The 14,228-nt window shown below is 51.3% G+C and overlaps 1 protein-coding gene across 20 annotated transcripts in view; it reads right to left on the reverse strand.

Annotated features, from left to right (window-relative positions):
* The window catches only part of INPP4A (inositol polyphosphate-4-phosphatase type I A), a 106,461-nt gene that overhangs the window by 18,545 nt on the left and 73,688 nt on the right, over window positions 1-14,228 (reverse strand). For 5 of the 20 annotated variants that reach the window (XM_033125273.1, XM_033125281.1, XM_033125275.1 and 2 more), the window contains exons 14-18: window positions 12,847-12,864; window positions 10,131-10,314; window positions 8,650-8,868; window positions 7,394-7,679; window positions 4,032-4,064 (exon numbers count right to left, since the gene is read on the reverse strand). In XM_033125273.1, the coding sequence (XP_032981164.1) occupies window positions 4,032-4,064; window positions 7,394-7,679; window positions 8,650-8,868; window positions 10,131-10,314; window positions 12,847-12,864 (740 nt within the window). The remainder of the gene's footprint in view (window positions 1-4,031; window positions 4,065-7,393; window positions 7,680-8,649; window positions 8,869-10,130; window positions 10,315-12,846; window positions 12,865-14,228) is intronic. The other 15 variants (XM_033125287.1, XM_033125291.1, XM_033125286.1 and 12 more) reach the window with 13 other exon arrangements.

The raw sequence follows: 14,228 nt of genomic DNA on the forward strand, positions 1-14,228 counted from the left end.
AGCCTAAAGCTTTCCGGTAAACTCAAATGTAAGTCCTACTCCGGGACGCTGACGCATGCCTGGTCTCCCAAACCTCTGGGGACTCCACACATAAATACCTGGAGTAAGAAAATCCCTAAGAAAATTATTCTGCCTGCAGAGGCTAAGCTCCTTGGATATCACCTCCGGTTTTCCACAGGGGAGAAGGGCACCCAGGAAAGTGACATGTTACCTTGCTTCTCTTGACCCAGCTCTCAAGGCTCTATCCTTCTAGAGCAAAGGATAGCCCACCCGTCTCACCTTTGTGCAACTGTGCTAACCTCCCCCTGTGCACATCTGGAGGAAAGACCGTTCCACATGGTTTTTGTGTTTTCAGCTTCCAGAACTTCCCTTCCTTCTACACTCATGTTCTTCCCTACCCCAACCCTCCTACCCCGCTGCCATCTATTTCTAGCTAAAGTGTTGGGGTGTTCTATTTTTTTTTTAGGAATAAAAGGAAACTTTGACCCTCTACCAAAACAACTTTTTAAAAATAGAACCTCAGGGGAGAAAAACAAGGTGAAAGGTATTTTTACTTTTGGCTCTTGTTTTTCCCTTCTTATTTAGAAGACATTTAAAAGGGAGAAGACATGCCCTCATCAGTTGTATTTTTAACAGGTTACCACACCCAGAAATAGGCATCTGATCCTCACCACTAGGTGCGTGCAGCAGCAGAGGCAGTGGAGCGAAGCCGGGTCAGCCACCGAACGCCCACAAACATTACTGCACTTCGGGAAGGCCCTGGGGCCGTGTGAGCAGTGTGGCTGCCAGAAGGGTAAGCTCCAACTGACAGAAACAAAATGACCTGACTGCTCTCTTGAACTGTGTGTGCTTAGCACTTTGTTGAGAAAGAAATTTAAAGAAATGCCTAAAGCCTGTACAAGGACTTCCCTATACTCAGTGTTTAGTGGATGCGGATTTTTCAAGTATTTGAAGCAATTCAAAATTTGGCAATGATCTAACTGTACATGTAGGCACACTGTAGGTGGACAAGGATTTATATCTGTCATGGAAAAAAGCAGGCTTAAATTTAGAAAGTCTACAGCAGAAAGATCTTAGCAAATAAATCCCAGTGACAAAGAATACTGGACTGAGGAGTGGAAAATTTGAGTCACAGGCCGCAGCTGCCGCTGAGCACTGGTGGGCCGGGCAGGTCCCTCGACCCCCCAGTTGGGCTCCTGTTCAGAACGCAAGAGCCGTTCTAGGTAATACCCAAGTCTCCTTCTCCCTCTAAAATTCTCAGAGATAATGTTCTCGTTTCTTGTTTCTTTCTCTGTGAAATGCATGTCAATTCTATTCTGCAACTATCAAAAAGGCCAATGACAACTAAGTTTTAATAGCCAAACAGTTTGGGGAAAGGTGGGCTGTCATTAACACTATTCTTCACAAAGAGGTAAATGCTCTTAGAGCAAATGTTGACAATTTTTCTGTGCTTTCCCTCTTAATGTGCATATATACATGTATACATGTATATGTATGTATGCAATCAATATGCAAATTTTGATCATTTTAACCTGAAAATGCTCAAAATGTATCAGTGGTCTTATGTGACTAAGCAAGCCCGCTCCACTTAGCAGTTTTTGACTTTGCCTACTTCTCCTTCAAAAAACACGGAAAAAACTGGAGTATAGAAAGAATGGTTACAAAGCACTAGGCGTTTGTCCTGGAGAAGAGGAGATACGGACCTGGGGGGAGGGGCTGAGAGTCTGACACTGGCCCAGAGAAGGGCTCAGACGTGAACTTCAGTCACCATCTAAGCATTCCCCCTGGCGCTGCACTTTATAACCCCTTTCTCACCTCATCCACAGGTAGGGTTACAAATATAGGTAAGGAAACAGCGCGGCTGAGAGTCCTCCCAGACACACAGAAACAGCTGTCACTTGCACATACATCTGACTGACTCTAAACTCCATGTAACCTCCATGTCAGGCTGCTTCTGCTGGGTGCACAGTAGGGGCTGGGGGTGGGGGTGATACATTTTGGTCAACGTGAGGAAAAACTAAAATAAAAAACTTCCAAACAAAGGACCTTTAGCTAAGTGAAGGTATCTGAGATGTGAGGGCTGGTGAAGGGATTATATATACTCTGCTTCCTTCATCAGTGAAGTCTAGCTCTGAAAAACACAGTGACTAACAAGTGTCCTCAGTGATGCAGCTAGTTCACTTTGGGGGGCAAGCTTCTTATCCGGTCGCTAACCTGAAACACTCGCTGACCGGCAGCCAATCCATGGACCATACTTTTGTACTTTTTCCTCATTAATAGGGAAAAGAGGGAGTGGGGGGCCAGAGAGAGAGAGAGAGAGAGAGAGAGAGAGAGAGAGAGAGAGAGAACCCCAGTTTAATAAAGTTCAGCAGGAAAAGCCAAAGGAACGCCTGGCAGGGGACTTTTAGTCCATTTGACATCAACTGTGGACAAGCCACCAGCACTTCTGGAAAAGACATAGCTGCCACAGACAGTTGAGTTCTAGAAGCCAGGCACTGCCTGTGTGCTGCCTGCCTGGGAACCCACTAGTCTTCCCATGAGTTCTACAAACTTCGGGATACCAAGTGGAGGAGAACACGGAGCTTCCAGGTGGCAGGTCCCTGATGCTGCCGCCCCCTTTCTTAGGGGTCCTAACTGCTGGGTGTGGGCCCGACTTCACCAGCACTCAGGCTCCAGGGAAAGCAGCTCAGCATGAAGGCACTGAGGTGCCATGGAGGTGAGCTGAGCACTAGAAGCCCAGAGACGGAGAAGAGGGGTGCCAGGAAAGGGAACGGGGAGGAGGACCCGAGCGGCGACCTGTGCATCTGCCGGGGCCTGAAGGTCCAGGGGACAAGGGTCAGAGATCCCACACTGACTCTTCTTGGAAAGAGAAACTGTAAGGGGGCTGGAAAACAAAGAGGGGAGAGTATGATGGACCCAATCAGATTAGTCCCCTGATGAGCTAACATCAATGGGGTTCTGGGGTTGCGGCCAGTAGTCACCCCATGAGCCGAGCTGGAATCACGCTGCTGTGTGAGCTGGGAGGCCCCCCCTAACAGCTGACAGGCAGAGTCTGGCAAATCCCACAATTGCCTATTTGATGACCCCTAGATACAAAGCACGTGTCCTGCCATCTCATAGTTACATCCAGTCAGACATGTGTGATCACCAGATGGTCATGCAGCTGTTTTTTGGAGGTTAGGAAAAACACAGAACTTAGGGGAAGCCGGGGGGTTGTCTCATGCTCACTCTGGGAAAACCACAAGCCAATCCAGGAAACTCAGTAAGAACTAGAGCAGGGGTCAGCACACTTTCTCCATTAAGGGTCAGACAGTAAATATTTTAGGCTTTGAAGGCCATGTGGTCTCCCTCACAACTACTGGACTCTGGCATTGCCCCACAACAGCAGCCAGAGACAATATGTGAACACCTGGGCATGACTGGTTTCCAGTAAAACCTTACTTACACGAGCAGGCACAGGGCAGGACTCGGCTCAGAGCTGCGGTGTGCCGACCCCTGCACTAGAGCCAGAAACATTGATTTCTACATGCAAACGCAGCAAAGGTCCCACCTCCAGCACTAACTCCAACTGACGCCCCGAGTGACGCCTGACAGGAATTTAAAGCTGCATCCAGACTCAGAGGAGAGGGTGTTGTGTGATCACGAATGTCACAAGATTCGGGCGACTACCTATTATCCACCGTCCCTTCCACATGATGCTCCTGAGTTCAGGGGAAATCACAGGAAGTATGTCTTTGAATCAGGTCGCCCATGTGAGGAATCCCAATGCACCTGTGGACATTAGTCATCTGAAAAGGCTTTAGGATGGGAAAGTGGGCAAAAACACATGTGGCGGCCTGCTTCAGGCCACCGTCCCCAGCCCATCGGGCCCCTCACCAAACCTAGTCAAGTGGCTCCATGCCTCACAATGAAGAGACTCCTAAAATAGTCTCCTAACCCTGGGAGCACAAGGTGGTCTCTGATATGCAGCTACAAATGTTGGTGGAGTATTAAAAAGACACCTGCCGAAGCCTAGAGCAGAAACCACGTACCTGGGCTGGACTCTTCAGGAGGGGGGCTGCAATCTGCACAGAAACGGAGGGCGACATGGATGATTAAGGAGCAGCACACAATTCAAACACCAACAACTCAACTCTTACTGCGTCGGCAGCTTGCAGTAAGGTGGCTAACCTGGACAGAGAAGAGGGGGGCCGGCCTGCCTCTTCCCCAACAAGTCGCACGGGGGCAACTTGGCTGCTCTGAGGCTGCCAAGCCCCCGGTAGCAAACACGGCCCAATTCACAGACGTAAACATTCATGTTGCTCACAGGTCAACATGAAATGCTCTTCAGAGATGAGCACCCCAACATGTTACGATGTGATGAAGTACCCATGTCCATCACATTGTATGTGGCAGAGCCCCACTGTGGCTCACGACCTCTGGAAGCAAATTTAAAATGAGAGACTGTCTGGGTCAATGGCGTGTTCCCAACGCAGAGCAACCACCCTGCTGACTGGTGGGCCCTGGGCTACAGCCTGACCGCTGAGGTCCGAAGGTGGGACCAGTGATGAAACCAATATACAGAAATGTCTATGCCACACTTCCAAATTTAAGCCAAATATAAAACTTTTATGATTTGGAGTAAGTCTAGAATTAAAATGGCCCTCCAGGTCCCTCAAAGAATACCAATTTTAGTTTGGTTTCACCTACATTGAGTCACATTGGGCAGTGCTCATTTCAATTTCACATTTCTCTTAAAAACTCTAAATTTCCTGGTTAACTGGCTATGCCACCTAAAAGAAAACAAGTTTGAAAAGGGATCGTTTGGAGGAAAGGCTTATTTTATTTTATTGGCTAAACTTTTCAGTTCAAAGAATGTCTTCAGGATAGTGAAATAGGCAGTTTCAGATCCCCAAGAATAGCCGAGACCGGCTTTATGGAGACTCACAATTTGTGGAATTATCCAGAAGGGGTGACGAGGGATCCTTTCCCTCTAGTCATTTTTCACAATGACATCTGCTTCTGGCAAAAGGGACAGAAATAAAGCCAAACTGCAGGACTCTGTGAGCTGCACACTTCAAGCTCTTCTTTAGAGCCCATGGATCTAACAGAGAGCAACCCCATGGTATAGAGATGCAGACTAATGATTCTTAAATGTCTGACTAATCAGAATCACCCAGGCCTTGAAAAAAAGTATACATTTCTGCTTCCTCCTAACTGTTCCTCTAAGACTCTGGGTCTGAGTGAGGAGAAAGGTCTGGGGCCTGTTTTTATGATCTTCTGTGGTGACACTGGGCAGCTGGGTTCAGACCATTCCTGAGGCGGCATCAGGGTTAAACCTGGCCGGGTAACTCATCTTTCAGTCACAGGGAGAGGAAGTGGTCTCGATGATTACTCCTGGACCATTTGCCTGTAACTTGTCTTAGGTCATGAAAGCCGCTGAGATTTAATGACCACTAAGGACTTTCTCTCATTCTGGCACATAATCCCAAGGCCCATGAGCCTGGGTGAGACCCACAGACCGTAGGTTAAGAACAACCTGGTCTGGGTTTGAATAGCTCTTCATGGACGAGGAGCACAAGAGTGTGTGCATGTGAAAGGTAACGGAAGCCACAAATCCTGGCAGGTGGTGGGTGGTGCAGAAGGGGTGTGAGAAACAGGGAGGCTTACAGAGTCTCCGTGGTTCCAGCTGCCAGGGACTAGTCAGTGGGTCCCATGGAGCCCTGGCCCTGATGACCCCTGCTAGCCAGGCAAGGTTCTGATCAGGTCTGCAGGAGGGCGAGCTGAGAGGCAGGGCAGCAACTTGGTGCAAGATGAAAACCAAGGACCCAGAATAGGCACAGAATTGGAACAAAAAGTAATGATGTCTTTCAGAAAAGCAGAGTTGTTCGTGTGTAATAAATAATGTGGCATCAGGTCAAAACAACAACGTGGAATGGTCTAAAAAGTCATAATGGAGCCCAGCTCTGGCCCCTGAAGACAAGGGGCTGAGCAAAGTACATGGCTCACAGTCTTTACAAGCAAAGCCCTAAACATCGTAAATAAATGCTCATTTAAATAACTTTAAAATTGTATTGAAATTTGTCTGTATTTGAACAATACAATATGTGCCTAGGAAAAAATAACATTTTAAGTTATGGATACAACAGTATATCTGATTAAATAAACTCTTCTACATTTTAAAAAAATCCAATAAATTACTTTTCGTATCCGCAGAAAAATTTTAAAAGTACAAGCAAGACAATATTAAAGAGAAATGAGCAATGAACTTTCATAAATTTTTAAAAGAAACACGAATAACAAATGAGAACATGAACAGAGACAAAGTAGGTCCACGAACCAATCAATCACAGTTTGGGGAACTGAAACTAATCCCTCAGGGATGGAAGAGTGAAGAAGTGAACGCTGTGGAAACAGAGGCTCACGTGTGCCCTGGAGACAGACTGCAGGCAGATCAGGAAGGCGCAGGGCATCTTACAAACAGAGGAGGGTTTATCAAGAGGCTGTGAGACAGAACGATTCTGCCTTGAATGAAAGCTGCCCAATCCAGAAACTAATTAAAGGTCCTCCCTGTAGGAAGCTAACCCTGGCCTTACTTCCTACGGCTAAATGCCCCCAAAGGAGAGCAAAGAGGAAACAGAAGCCAGGTCTGCAGCCAGCTGTTAGCTGCCGGCCCTCTTACCCCCTGCAGCTCTGACAGTGCAAGGCATGAGGCCCTGAGCTGCAGGGCCCAGGGCACCTTAGGAGAAAGCACACATCCACGGTCTGAAGGCTGGCAGCAGGACCAAGGGTCTGGTTATGCTGTCTCCGCAGACAGAAGACTCCGAAGTGTGCTGCTTTGTGCCAACGTCTTACCATCCACTCAGAGCCCCACCGTGGAGGTGGTGACAACAGAGGAACCTAACTCAGTCCCCAGGGGCACAGGACTGGTGCCACCACTGGAATGGGTCACCAACATGTGTCTCTGCTGGATGGGCGCGCCCAACCAATGACAACCGCCCTTCAGACAAGCGCACTGGGCCTGCTAACAGCTCTGGTCCAGCTGGGTCCCTGCACCGTTCCTGGCGCAGTACGCGGCTTCGTCAGAAAGACATTTGCACTTTGGCCTCCTTCAGGTTCTCAGACTGGCTTACGAACCAGAAGAGCCCGGGAGCCCAACTCTCACTGTGGCGGCAGCGTGACCCAGGAGGGCCTTTGCCAGACACACAAATGCACACGCGGCCTCCAGGGGCATGAAGTCCCGGGGCCTCCCATCTCACTGCAGCTGCTCTAGGCCCTACAACGCCACGCCCTGCCCGACAGCCCTCCCTGCAGTCTGCGTAGGAAGGAGGACACGGAGTCAGACAGACACAGAGACAGACAGACGCAGCATGAGGTGGAGGCAGTGAGGGCGGAGGCGTGGATGCATACGCACGTGTGGTCAGGTGAGGATGGCATGCAGCGGAGGGCGTGGTGGAGGGGCGTGGTGAGGCGGGGGCGTCACAGAAGGGGTGCTCCGGTGTGATCCAGTACGCGTGGCTATTCCGGTTACCTTTCTTGCTGGTGCCGCTGCCCGCGCCGGGGAAGACGTCCTCACAGCCCTCACCATGCATCCGCTCCTTCTGCAGCAGCTTGTCCACCCGCTGGATGATGCACTCCAGGCTCTTGTCCACGTTCAGCCACACTTTCTCCTTCCAAACCAAGAGGCTCATTTGGGTCAGCTTTCCGACGGGAAAGACAGAACAGAACACAAACCAAACCCTCCCCCACCGATCCCCACCCTAACTGTGCTCATTAAAGCACCACAGGATTTATCAACATCAATGTGATTCCTAATTCCCCAAATACAGTTAAAGCTGCATTTCCTTCTCAAAGGACGAATCAATGTCCTGTGGTCACTGTTTTTAAAGTTTGGGAGCTGTTTGCTAATAACTGTCGAGGAGGCCAGAGAGGACCTGCCAGTACCTCCCGGTGCTAACAGAAGGGCCACCAAGCCCAGTGCACCAGCGACGTCCCCTCCTCCCTCTACTGCAGACCTACAACACCACACCAGAGGGGACTGAGATCTCTTTTGGATGGAAGAGAATGGAAACAGCTGATCACTTCAGATGGGGTGTGGGAGGAGGTAAGGGAGTGCCGGGGTTACACAGGATGCCCAAGTGCGTCCCTGCTGACTAGGATAATTCAGGGCCGCGCTGACCTGCCTCTAAATAGTCATCCCCATAAATGACAAAATTGAGTTCTATGCTACGTCCCCTCCCTCAGGAGACAACTCTGTAAGGAAGAAACAAAGTGGCACAATGTCAGGACAGCACCCCCGAAATCCTCACCAGCTGCCCCAACACCTGAGTACCCACAGCTGCACGTGTCCGACAGCAGGGGGGCTGCCCGACAGAGACTGAGGGGCAGGGACAGGGGCAGGGGCGAGGGCAGTAGGGAGAGAGCTGCCCTTTACCACCAGTTCTGAGACCAGCCAGCCCACAGCAGCCTTGCTCCTCGGGTGAACACAGGTAAGGAAATACCATCTCCCTCCCTGAATTCGGTGGCCCAGGAGCCCCCCAGGAAGGAGACTTGAGGTTTGTCTGCAGAGGCACGGGCCCTCCAGGTCCCTCTGTGGGGAGAGACTAGTGAGAGGCTTCACGTTTTCAATGCAAGCTCAGCAGCAGGAAGGGCCGTGGGCAGCAGACTCACCCACTCCTCCTCGTGCCAGTCTACCTGCAGAGAAGACCGGCTGTTCCTGCCCGTCCACCTGGCCATGAGGGTGTCCTGGTCATTCCTGAGCATGACCTGCTCCTCCTCGGTCGAGGTGGGGGAAGCCTTGGAGGCGATGTAGTCGGGCCGCGCAGCATTCAGCCCATGGATGGAATTGGCCAGCAACTTGCAGTCGCAGACGGTGACCAGCTGCCGGGTCTGCAGGCGCACACAACCAGGCCGCTGAGCCGCAGGCCAGGGGCTGCAAGGCCCGTCCTTCCCAAGAGCCCAACACCCCACCCCCTGCCCCACTCCACAACACAAACAACTCAGAGCTGCAGCCCTCAGGACACCTAGCTCATAGGCTGCCACATGACCGAGCTGGCCAAACCTCTGCAGGAATTCCCCAGCAAGAAAACTGGAGAACACAAAGAGGATGAGGGCAGGTCGAGAAACCTCTGACAGTCTTTGATCCCTGCCTGCTTCTGAGGCTGACATCGCTCAAGGAAGAGCCTGAAGAGAGCCCAGTATCCCAGCTGCCGAGGACTTCCTGGGCTGTCCCCTCTAATTCCAGGGGACAGGCCTTACTCTGGTTCGGTCACCGAAGCCTTATCTCGTGGCATCTAATACCTGAAGCCCTGGGCTCTGGGCAGAGGGGAATTGGCACAGCATCCTGGTTCTGGGGATTTCTGCATGCAACAGGGGCTCTGTGGCTCCTCATTTTACTTCTGACAACATCTTTCTTTTCCAAGTGGACTAATCCCCAGCTCTCTGTCTTTATGTTGGTGAACACATGTGAAGGATGTAACACGTTCTGAGCTGGGACAGCATCTCACCCCAGCAAAGCAAGTGTGACTGGGGAAGTGTGATCAGAATCTCTGTGCGTGTGTGTGTGTGTGTATCTGTGTGTGTGTGTGTGTTTGTGTGTGTGCTGAGAAACTAAGTAATTTGAAAAAGCATCACCCATCAAAAGGATCTGATATATCTGTGCCTCTCCCCTCCCCATAGGGATGTATGTTTATAAATTTAAATCAGGATCAATTAGTTAATTAGAGGCTGATTTACTGATTTTATATAAGCCAATAAAATTATATTGTTCTTATCTTGTGCCTGTATAATAGCTCACTTTCTTTTTTCAAATTCCAAGTACAACAGAACAGTGGGAAAAATAACGCTGAGTAGGCCATTACGAAGAAAGCCGTGGAATAGTCCTAGTCTTCACGGTGACCCCCGTGGACTCGCTGGGAGACACATCTACCTCAAGCAGCGGCTGGCGTCACAGCCCTGGGCTGTCCTTGGCCTGCCCCGTCCAGCTCTGTGACCATGGGCAAACCACCAAACCTCCCTGAGCCTTGTGGGGACTGGATCTGAAGCTAGACCTTCAGAGTTTTCTCAATGTCACCCTTGGTGTGAACGGCTTTGGGTACACACGAGGTGTCCTGGGTTTTCCGACCCAAACTCAGCAGGGCAGCCCCTCCTACCTTGTCTGCCAAGATGGCGAGTGTTCTTTCGAGGCCAGTGGCAGACCTGTCCTTGGCCGCCCTCGAGAGCCGCTCTGCGTAGTAACTCACTTGGGTTTTCAGGGTGTTGATCTGGGCGATGATCTCCTTGGCTCTGACAATGTCCTGTGGTATGTAGATTATGGACTGGCAGCTGGACGACGTACTAGAAAGGATAAGAATGGATCCTAAGTGCTCTCTCGAATCGGTGAGGATGGCAGCACCTCCCAACCCCAGCCCACGACCAACGCAGAATCAACCATTCTGTAACTCAGGGATGTTTTCCTGGGCTGGGCTAGCTGGGTGGGCAAAAGTAAATCTCAAGAGGCACTTTCTGTCTGGATGGTAGAAGCTTGTAATATGAAAATGCAATCAAGCCTTTTATCTACATTTGTCTGTCTGTATTTGTACTGTGTGCATGTACTGTGAGCAGATATTAAAGCCAGTAATTACCCCAATGCTCATAATCGTTTACCTAAGATCCTCACCTTCAACTTCAGGATTTAAGTGGAGACATGGGGTCTGCTGATACCAGAAGGGGTCAGTTTATCACAGTGGAGGGAGACTGCCGTGGGTGCTGGACTTGGCCAAAAGGACCCTCAGTTTTTTTTGTTCGGCCAATCGGGGCTTCAGACCTCCTGTGCACACTCCCACAGCTCTCCTCCCTCCCACGTCTGACCCCAGCAAGTCCCCAAAAAACGGGCTTCCTTCCCTACCCCCTGCTCCAGGACTTCCTGTCTCTGAAAATTAACATTCCATCAGAGGAGAAGAGGGTGGAGAACATGCCAAGCCAGAGGCCAGGCCTGGACACACTGATGGCTTTGAAAACCTGGTTCTTCCTCCTCGCCACAAACAGCGTGTGCATCTCAGGATCGGAGGTCAAAGCTACGGCCCAGCCACTGCCCAGCACAATCACGGCCTCTGGAGAACCAGCCCTATGGCCCCAGCTACATGGCTCCTGGCCGGCACGCTTGGCCCTTTTAAAAGAAGATGGTAAATTGTGTGCCTCCCAGCTAAGATCCCAAATCAATCCAATATTATAAATTGACTTTTCAGACCAGGTGAGGAAGCCAAGGAAAGCAGGCAGGGAAAGTACAAGCTGCCAATGAAGAGGTCTCTCCCATAGTGTGAAGTCATGGGCTCTGGCTGGAGTAGGTGTCCCATCTTTCATGGAATGGCGGACCCGGACTGGTCCCCTCCCAGCCGCCCTTTGAGTGTGGGGGAAAAGGGAGAAGGGGAGAGAGCCACAGCCTCCATCACCTTTCCTGGCGGTGGGGGTGATGTGGGCGGGGCTGAGAACCTTCCTCAGTGGGCTCTTTCCAGGGTACCCTGAAGGTGGGTCACCAAGAAACTGCCCTGCCCCTTCCTTTGATGGACTATGGGGTGAACATGCAAAAAGCAAAGCCCAAAGCATCCCAGAAAGAAACCACACCCAGAACCACACACAATAAAAACAACGGATGTGCCCGAAGCCCATGCAGCAGACTGTGCTTGAGCCCACGTGATCCGACAAGAGTCATGCCACGGCACGGTGTGCACATGAGGATTTTCCAATCTGCAATCACTCTTCCAAATGAATAGCTGCTACTTAAGACGATTCTGTCTCAAAAATACAATCTCAAAATAGAACTGAAAAAGCCTCTCCTCCTCCCAGGCCTCGGTATTCAGAGCACGCGTGTAGCGTGTGCCGCATGGCTGTGTGCACACCAACACACACAGCCTCCCCCACGCCCGAGAAGAACAGCACCCCAGTCACCCTTACAGGTCACGTCCTAATAATAGTAACCAGGGCCGTATGCACAGGGAGGATGAGAGTAGATTTCCAAGAGCTGCAGTTCAGGGCTGATCATGAATACATGAGCACATATGCCCAACTGCCTGGTCCTAAAAATGGGGAGAGCTCAGGAGGCCCCAGCTGGGAGGGGTGTTCGTCGGAACTTCCTGCTGTCACAGGTCCCCCGCCAGCCCTGACATCTCAGGCAGGGCCCAGCCACGGCCCCTGAGTCTCACCAGCTCCAAGAGGGCAGCGACTCCAAAGTGCCTCTGGGGCCTGTCACCCAAAGAAGCCACTCAGAGCCCTGGTGCTGGCTGGGACATGCACGCTGCGCATGACTGGGGGGCCTGGGGCAGCAGTGGGGACCCCCAGGCAGCAGACATGATGGTTTCTGGCTGCCACTCTTTGGTGGGAAAAGTCACTTCGTTATTGTCATTCTTGGTAAAACTGACACTAGTAACACTGTTTTAAACTATGCATCAACTATTCAGTATCATGAAAACATAAGCTGGCTTCCTTCCCACAAGAGGCGATGGTGCAGCAGAGACTGAAAAGCCCCAGATTCTTATACAAGAAGCCAGAAAGGGATTCCCGACCGCAGCAGTGGCAGGACTTGACATCCCAGCACCAGCGGGACTTGCCGGCCTGGCTCTTGTCACCCTGGGAGACAGCATCGGGTCTGCTCTGAGTGAGCACAGCAACGTCCTGGCCGCCCGATTTAAAAGGCAGAGCAACAGACTGGAGGTTGGCTATTCATTGTCAAAGAACATTGCAGTTGGAAGGGAGAGTTGTTGAGGGGGCGGTAACCAGGAGCCCACAGCGGCACCAAGGGGAAAACCCCTCACAGGGGACGGCACAGCACAGGCGTTCTCTGCATGAGAGCAAGACCCAGACAGACACTCTCTCCACAGACAGAAAACTCACCAACACTCCTCAAAACTGCTAAAGAAAAGAACCAAAATGAAATATTAGCGTTTGTTAGCAAACCCCAAATGCAAAACAAAAAATTAAAAAGCCAAGTTATCTTTCGTCAAAATACTTGAATTTATTTGTTGAGGGATGACGGTTAATTTATGATCCCCACGTGCTTGCTCACCACAGCCACGTCAGGGGCTGTGCTCACGCCCAGAGAGACCCCCGCACTGGTGGGCAAGTTACATCTGCATTTAAAGGAGAGTTCCAATGAGGAAAACCATTTATACAAATGCTTTTAGGACACCAGTCGGAAATTAAATAAAAGCTTACATTATGTATTTGAAAACTACGTCCGAGGCATTTTGGGGCTAAGAAGTTCTTAAGTTGACACGCAGAGTGATCAGGTATCAGCATGCCGACCTTCCTGGGACAAGGACAGCCAGGGGGTACCCCCCTTGACTGGCTTTCTCCTCTGGGGCCCCCACGTCACCCTCAGAATGCACACCACACTCCACACAGCCCCATTCAATGGCACGACAGACACGCGATCTCTGCCTGCGCAGAGCTGTGGTGGGGACAGGAAGCCTCGTCCTTGTCACAATGCCCAGAGGAGCACTAGAGTGTGCGTCCTCAGGAGGGTTGGGCACCTGGCTCATCTGCACAGGGAAGAGCCCTGGGTGGGGGCGACTCAAGGTGCAGCAGGCTGTCTGGGGGCCTCTCAGAGAACAGCCCCCCTCCAAGGCCGAAACTCCCTTTCCCAACTGGGCCCTTTCTTGTTCCTCCTCCGGCTCCACAACTTCCTGGGCTCAGGGCACCCCGTGCACACATCGGAATGGTGACGCCCCAGTGTGCTCTCTTCCACCAGCCTGCTTCCCATAGTCAGCGACACTCCTAACTGCAACCCTGACCGCCTCAGTCCCCTGGCCAACCACTGCACCTGACCTTTCACCTCTCCCTGATCCAGTCTGAGGCCACTTTTCTCCAGCCATGTCCTGACTCCCAGCCACAGCAGCACAGGGCCAGGCCAGGGCCCCCGTCTCCGGCATCTGCAAACGCTCCCGATCTGACCACCCTGTCAGGCTCTCAGGAAGTTCTCTGGGCCTTGGCTTCACCTCGTCTCAGACCATCCCACGCCCAGTCGACAAGTCTGGCCTTTCAACCCCACATTCTGCGAGGCTGTTCCAGGGAACCTTCAGCTCACTCCCTCCCACCTCAGAAACCTCTGTGCCACCCAGCTTCTTCTCACATCCCTTGTAGGACCAACTGCCTGGTCCTGGCCCTTCCCGTCTTCTCCAGAACTTACTCTATCAATGTTCTTGTCCATCCACCTCATTGGCTCCCATCTTTCCACTCATCATCAACACATGCTCACGTCATAATCATCCTCCCCA

The sequence above is a fragment of the Rhinolophus ferrumequinum genome, chromosome 13 (genome assembly GCF_004115265.2).
Source record: "Rhinolophus ferrumequinum isolate MPI-CBG mRhiFer1 chromosome 13, mRhiFer1_v1.p, whole genome shotgun sequence".
Classification (NCBI taxonomy): domain Eukaryota; kingdom Metazoa; phylum Chordata; class Mammalia; order Chiroptera; family Rhinolophidae; genus Rhinolophus; species Rhinolophus ferrumequinum.